This window comes from Pistacia vera, unplaced genomic scaffold (genome assembly GCF_008641045.1).
Source record: "Pistacia vera cultivar Batoury unplaced genomic scaffold, PisVer_v2 Contig468, whole genome shotgun sequence".
Classification (NCBI taxonomy): domain Eukaryota; kingdom Viridiplantae; phylum Streptophyta; class Magnoliopsida; order Sapindales; family Anacardiaceae; genus Pistacia; species Pistacia vera.
In genome coordinates, this window is record NW_022196299.1 from 177,469 (window position 1) to 185,415 (window position 7,947).

General features: G+C 35.9%; 1 protein-coding gene across 1 annotated transcript; it reads right to left on the reverse strand.

Moving 5' to 3' along the window:
• Positions 1-566: 566 nt before the first annotated feature.
• LOC116145844 (peptidyl-prolyl cis-trans isomerase CYP63) lies at positions 567-7,390 on the reverse strand. Its single transcript, XM_031431273.1, has 14 exons — positions 7,239-7,390; positions 6,270-6,366; positions 6,084-6,138; positions 5,854-5,942; positions 5,612-5,636; positions 5,444-5,482; positions 5,236-5,353; positions 4,637-4,791; positions 4,173-4,530; positions 3,977-4,077; positions 2,479-2,698; positions 2,038-2,367; positions 1,859-1,939; positions 567-1,238 (listed from the first exon to the last, which is right to left on the reverse strand). The coding sequence occupies exons 2-14, from the start codon at positions 6,345-6,347 to the stop codon at positions 875-877; spliced, it is 2,013 nt and encodes a 670-aa protein (XP_031287133.1). The 5' UTR covers positions 6,348-6,366; positions 7,239-7,390; the 3' UTR covers positions 567-874.
• Positions 7,391-7,947: the final 557 nt, after the last annotated feature.

Here is a 7,947-nt window from a genome sequence, read left to right on the forward strand (position 1 = left end):
CATGCAGCCCTAATAGCTAAGTAATATTTAGTTTACTCTTTTAGGAGATTCTAGGAATCATTACAATATTTTACTTACCTTATTTTATAGTTTATTTTAGTATCAAAAGGTAATGTTAATTCAATTATAATCAATTCAATAATAATTGGATTCATTAAATTATCTTTTTCAATCTCCTTTTCTATCTTTCACTCTTCACAGCTCATAATTCTAACACTATTAAAAATTTATATCCAATTTAGGGTATAAATGAAGAAAATTTTACTTGGTTACACATAAATAAAAACTATATTTAAAGAAATAAATAAAATTGGTAAAGAACCGGATGCAAAATAGGCTTCCGGTTTTGTGGGCAACAAGTACAACTCCACTCGGTCTCATCCCAATATCAGGGAAGAATTCCCCGAAACTGGAAGTTGGCCAGTGATTCCCAGCCCGATGGGGTCGGCTTTGTCCGGATGCTCAACCCAACCCTGCCGGATATAATTGCTAACCTTACCTACTGTGAGGATTAGTAAAGATCCTCACTTTGAGATGGCCGAACCCAACACACCAAAAAAAAAAACAGAAAAAAGGGAATTATATTGCAACATACAAAATGAATCAGCAGCAATACCAGAATCGTTAATCGAAAGTTTGAGACATTTCCATTACCAGCTAAATTCTCTGCTAACCTGCTCCGAAATTTTATGAATTCAACTTACATTACAATGCAAAGCATAATTTTAATCTCTTATGGATAGGCCTCTAGTCATGCTTATATATTAACTTCAAATTCACGGCACAAATAGGTTTCAGACAGATTTTATCAGAACGTGCAGTCCACCAATCCCTGACCAAGAAGCCACTCAACTACCTAATTCCGGAAAGAGATCTAATCTGCATAGGAAACCAACCCTCTTTGTCCAGATGGTGAACTTGATGCAGACTTGCTGGAAGATGCAGAAGGTATTCTAATACGATTCTTTGCTGGTGAAATCTCCGGAGATTTAGAATGAGAAGAAAAGCTCCTGGACGAGGACTTAGACCTGGACCTAAATCTTCTTTTGATAGGAGAGCGCCCTTCTTCAATTTTAGGACCTAGACGAGATTTTAACCCCTCACTAATGGACGGCCGCTTATCTCTTGGACTAGGACTACGTATTGGACTCCGGCTCTTGCTGCGGTTCCTGTAACGGCCACGATAACCATCTGGACTACGAGAAATGCTCCTACTTCGGGTTCTCCTGTAGTTGTATCTGTGAAGAAAAGTAAAAATATTGATTAGTTGCTTCTATAATTGGCTATCAGCAGTGACTCAGCTTAACAGATTGAATCACACAACCCATAAGGAAGAAATGGTTATTTATCAAAGTGCTGTCTAAGAACTTATATTTCTAAAAGTTCCATTTTTTTTTTTTTAAGTCACAAGGCATACAGGTAGATCCTTCTACCGTTAGTGGTTTACTATAATTAACAAGTGTTGGATGTGGTATGTTAGTCATGGACATTTAGTACGAAATTTACAACTCTCAAGTACAATAAATCGTTTCTCTCTCTCAGATAAAATTGATTAATATTAGATGATTGAATTTCACTCCAATATGTAAAACTAATTGTTGGTGGAGCAAATAAATTTTTTATCAGATACACACTTAAAATGAGTATTACAGGCACAGCTTAACACTGCCACTAATGTAAATCCAGGGATTCACTATTGTCAATAACTTTTCATGGAAAATAAGACTACATGTACGCTCTATGAAAGTGCATAACAAAAATGCTAACACGTTAAGAATGCTATAGAAAGTGACAGGACACTGACAAGAAATTCGCATAATAACGGGCATAAACACAAACAATCAGAGAGAGAGGAAACCTGGGGGGACTCCGGCCTCTTTGTGGGCTTCTGTAATATCTACGTGGAGAGTGTTCAGAATAATTTCTGTGACTTGAATACCTTCATAAAAGACAAAACAAAATATACAAGAAGAAAACAAAAGGAATAAATTCAGAGACCATGTTGGCTTAAATCATGTCACATGAAACCATGATTACCTATCTCGATTCCTTTCAATATTTCTTCCACCGTACTGGAAGGATCTAGGAGGTGAACGCTCTGGAGAACGGTACCGACGTGCAAAAGCGTAGCGTTCAGTAAAGCCACGGCCTTTTCTAATGCGCTTTGGAGCACCATCTGGAGCTGGGCTTCGAGACAAATCCCGGCCACGGTTAGAAGCAGAAGGGTCAGGGGCTTTATGCCCAGCACTCTGATCATTGGTCTTCTTGGGAGAACTTCCATCATTCCTGACAATCCTTTTAGGACTCAAGCTGGGGCTACCCCTAGATCTGTTGTTTGACCTTCTTTTTGGGCTTGGATTCATACTCCTGTCAATCATATAGTCCACAAAATTTTATCAATGCAACAAGTCTCCCACATGTATATGGAAAACAACATCAAAACATTCAGGAAGAAATGAAGCTATCAAAGAGCAAAACCTGGATTTGCTTGTATCATCTGAATAAGAATGTCGATCAACAGTTTTACCCGACTTTGCTTCAGTGCCATGCCCATTATTTTGAAGCTTATCAGTCTTTAAAGATAATTCACCCTCTTCGTGTGATAAGGTGTCCTCAGCTGTCTTCAACTCATGATTCCTTTGCTGTTCTTTGACAGCTACTTCTCCTGAGGGAAGGGTCAGGGATTTCTTTCTCAAATCTGTAAGATCACAATAATTCACTGGTTTAGTATCAAATTGATGCAGGACCTCCCTAAGGATCTACGTACCTATTTTAGACGTAGTTACAAAATCTTGGGATTTCTTTGCCATTTCTAAAGGTTATTGTTTTCCTTTTAGAAATAGATTTAGTGCCATCATTTCAGTTTCCTTTTCTCACAAGAATCAAAGTCCTAGTATAGGATTATTTCCTTACCTTATAGTTGGTATCAGGATTTCTAGGGGTTCGTTTGTTTTGTTATTTTGGATAAAATTTTGGGAATAATATTCGGTAGTTGAATAGGGTGAGTATTACAAGGTAAAATTTAAAAATTCACAAAAAACCCCTTAGGTTTGCTAATTTAACTAAGCACCCCAATATATAAAAAATTTGTAAAATGACAAAAACACCCCCACCTACCCACAATGCCAGATTCCAGCCACCACTGCAGGAATCTGGCTGAAAAATTGCGTTACGATGCAGACCGGTCGGATTTGGCCGGTCGTGCATCGATATGGCCTTTTCCGGCCAGATTTACTGCCAGATCTAGCCGTAGACGGCCGCAAAAGGACAAATTTGGCCGTTGTCGGTCAACGATGGCCAAGATTTGGCCATCGCTGACGGTCAGATCGGTGAATTACCAACCATTTTCGGTCATTTCTACGCTGTTGTGACAGATTCTGGCAACCACCAACGGTGGTTGGGGTCGGTGGGGTTGTTTCTGTTAATTTTTAAACTTTTTTTCTAAGGGGTGTTTAATTAAATTAATAAACTTAAGGGGTTTAAAAGTAATTAGAAAAATAGAATACTATTTCTCAAATAATAAAATAAACAAGTATTTTGGGAATAAGATTCGGAATATGGATAGGAATAAAAAAACAAATGGAGCCTAGGATATTTTGATTTGATGGTCATAACTACATATTCTAGAGTGATATTATATCATGTAAGGCTAGGCTTAGCCCTATAAATAAAGCCTAATTTAACTGTTGAAGACAGTTTTTGATGAAATAAAAATTCTTCCTCTCTAATTCTCTTTCACTTTCCCTCCCCTTTCTATTCGACTCTGTTGCTTGTGACTCTTTCCTGATTCCTATCACAAAGTGTCCAATAATTGATGCAATTTATTCAAGACACTGTAGTCCCACTTGCCAATAAGCACTATCCATGCTCTCAGTATCTATCTCAATACAGACTATGACAACAGAGGCTGATAATGCAAGTATAAAACAGAATGGCATGCAAAGATTTTGTAGCAATTCAGCAGGCACTGAGTTACCCTTTTTGCGAGCTGAACCGAGACGACCAGCTCTTTCATCACCAGAACTGCTGCTACCACTAGCACTCTCACTCTCAGAATCACTCGAACTGTCTGAACTCCTGCAAATACAACATCAACAAATATAAGAAAAAATTAATAAATAAAAATTAATCGCATAAAATTTATCTGAACTGGAGATAAATCTAAATCAGACCATTTAGATTTGCGTCGTGACCGTTGGTGATGCCGGGTTCTCTTCTTCATCCTCTGTGCATCCTTCCTTTTTCTCCCACTTTCTTGCTTATCTCTTTTACCTGATTTCCTCTTCCTACGCCTTCCATCACTAGAGGAACTAGAATCAGACAGCGAGGTATCTGATTCTGAAGCTGATGGCGAATCAGATTTTGAAGAGTAAGAATCAGAATCAGAGTCGGAGCTATAGGAATCTGATGAAGAGTATCTCCTCTTTCTTTTCTTTCTTCTTTCCTTCAAAGATTTTTTGCGCCTTTCTGCATCTTCCCCATCAGAACTATCCTCCGAAGAAGAGATTTTCCTTGATTTTTTCTTTTCAGCTGAAAAAAACCCATATTCTGAAATTAATTTACTGAAAGAAGATACGATGTAGAGGAACTGGATCAGGAGTCCTTGATATGCTATCGACAATCCATGTATAATTACCTTTCTCTTTGCCATCCTGAATTTTACTTTCAGAAAATTCACCACAGTCAATGATTTTTACACGTTGGGCAGTTTTCCCATCAGCCGTTCCCACCTGCTCAATTTTCTTAACTATGTCCAATCCCTTCACAACCTTTCCGAAAACAACATGTTTCCTGTCATAAGATAACTACATGAGAAACTGATAACCTAAAAATAGACAAGTGAAGCTTTGAAGTTTTACAGAATAGTGAATAGAAGCAAAAAGACAAGTGGAAGAAAACTAGATGTAGAGGTAAAACGGCATAGCCTGACTTTTTCATTTATTTTTCAATTTGTTTATGTATTTATTCACTGAATCAACTAAAATTATCCCTCAATCGGGTTGTAGCTAACTATTATGAAAGTAATTTTGACTTTTTTACTTCTTAAAATTATTTTTAAATTTCAGATTAATTTTTGTTCTTCAGAGCCTGGTTGGGCTTCATGCCCTGCGGCTGGCAGCACAGACCTGACTCAGGCTCACACTGAGCCAGCCCAATTTACACTACATTTAGAGGCATAATGAACAAAAATGTAACATGTGTGAATACACAATCATAAGATGAAAAGATAAATACCCATCAAGATGGGGTTGCCGCTTGAAGGTTATAAAGAACTGAGATCCATTTGTGTTCACACCACTATTTGCCATAGAGAGAAAACCAGGTCCATCATGCCCCAGTTTAAAATTCTCATCTGCAGAGGAAATGTAAACCTTTTTTATTAATCAAGAATGTAATCCAGCACGCTGCATGCATGCACAATATTCATTCATAGAAAACCCACCAGCAAACTTCCCTCCATAAATACTTTCTCCACCAGTGCCTGCAAACCAATCAAAGGTTGTTCCTTACAAATCTGGGCATAAATATAGAAGTCAAACATAGAACCTTCATTCAATTAAGAAACTAAACTCCCACCCTCTAGAAAATATGTGGGAATAAGAGAGCATACCATTTCCCTTAGAAAAGTCACCACCCTGCACAGAAGATTGAATAATCAGATAATATCTTTGAACATAATAACTATGAATAACACCATCACAATCCCCCCACGCTAGAGAAGAAAATAAATAAATAAATAAAGAACAAAGAACATTAGAAGCAAATATCAATCCAATACTGTTGATGAACAAGTGTCACTGCAAACATTCCTTGATCATGAAAATGGTTCATAAAAAGAAAAGAATAACATACTTGCGCCATAAACCCTTTAATTATTCGATGAAACATTGTTCCTTTATAGTGCAGAGGCTTGCCAGTAGATTTTCCAATGCCCTTCTCACCTAAAATGGATCACCACAATATTAGTTCAAACAAAAACAACAATTTTCACATATAACAACTGATAAAATTGAACTTTAAATGACATAGATACAAAAATAGTTATGTCTTTAAAGAATCAACATTTTGTTAATCACATATACCTGTACATAGTGCCCGAAAATTCTCTGCTGTCTTAGGGACGACATCAGCAAAAAGCTACTCATCCAAACAAAATTTATTAGCACACATCCTAACAGTAGACTAAAGCCTATGAGTTCCTTCCAAAAAGTGGTTGAAAAAATAAAGTGTAATGCAAACAACATTTTGATTTTTGAAATTTGAATTACCTCCATAACAATTTTTTCCACAGGATCCCCATCAATTGATATGTCGAAGAAAACAAGAGGATTCTTTTTCTTACCCATTTCTGCACACTTCAAAAGGCTGAAATAAAATCAAAATTAGTCATGTTCAGTCAAGCTATATATAGATGTAATTCATCTCATAATATATAGGTGAGGTCGAAGCTGTTACGCACTTCATGCATCCATTTTATCTAATGGTTGGTCAAAAAGTAACAAGCAAATATTCGTCTTAGAATCCTGCATATTAATTCAGTTCTAAGTGTATAAAATAAAACTGACAGACACGGTGACTTTTAACTATCATCAACGTTTGACACCAAATCAGTTAGTATATTGGCAATTATTTTTAAAATGGCACCAAGTACTATCATCTACAACACAGAGGAAAAACTAGACATCCAAATGGTAACAGAAAAACCCAAGCAAATGCATAGCATATGGTCAAAAAGTTCAAATTGCGCAAAATGTAACTTTCATATTTTACAAGGAGTTTCATTGGCCTTGCACTCTAATCAGCTAAACCAGAAATCAATTCTTCTGCTGCCACACATAAGCACAAAACGAATAGATATACATGATTATTTCAATTAAAATGCATGAAAGTTTTCATTTTTAATCCCGTAACTTCTCTTTTAAGATACAAATCTACACAAACAAATCCAATCTGCACAATCATTACAAAATTAGTTTGAAATATTGCTAAAATATCGGAACTTCATAGCTAGATTGCAAGCTTAAACCCTAAACCTTAAACCCTAAATTTTGCATTGACGCTCTATTTCAGTATAAGAACTTCAATTATATCAAATTCACCAAATTTCAAAAATTTCATCCAAAAATTACAGATATATATGAATTTCAAACGAATCGCAGAGCTTAAGAGTCAAAAGCGTAAAGGTCGAAACCAGACGACCTAGACAACATAAGCAATAGATGAGTGGGCGAGTGTACCTTAAGTAAGCCCAAAATCGGACTGAGTTAACTCGGATTAGAACTCGGGAATCGAAACGGCGGCGAAAATCTTTGGCCTTCAAGTGCTTGCTTGTGAGTTGGTTTTGAGTGAGAAGGTTTACCTAGCATTAGCTGATTTTGTAATGGGGAGGAATCTACTAGATCGCGAGACACATGTTACAGTGGACCTACACGGTGTTTCCCTTAAATCTTGATCCACGTGTCTTTATGCCTGTTTGGAGTTGTGGACCCTGAGTTCACCGTATAATTTAATTTTCATTATTGAACTATATTTTAAATTTGAAAATATAAAATTTTACATTGTTAATAATTTAAATTTTTGACGACCTCGTTGCTTACCTTTCACCATGACCTTCGACATTATAATATAGTTACTTTTCCAATTGATTTCATTAAAATCTTTTGGAAGATCATTAATATATATAGTTTTTTTTTTTTCTTTTTGTAGTTTGATATTGAATCAACAATTGATTAATGACAGATAACTTTTTTATTAATCAGATAAATCTTTTATTAACTATACCGGATAGCAATAGAAAAAAAATTAGATTTAAAACCTTTTAAATAATACATCTAAAAGTTTTTATCATGTCACCAAACATTGCATGGTTAATATCATTAATATTGGTTAGTGTTTAGGAGTGGCAATATAGGGAATTTATTATTAAATTATTTCATTTTCTAGTAT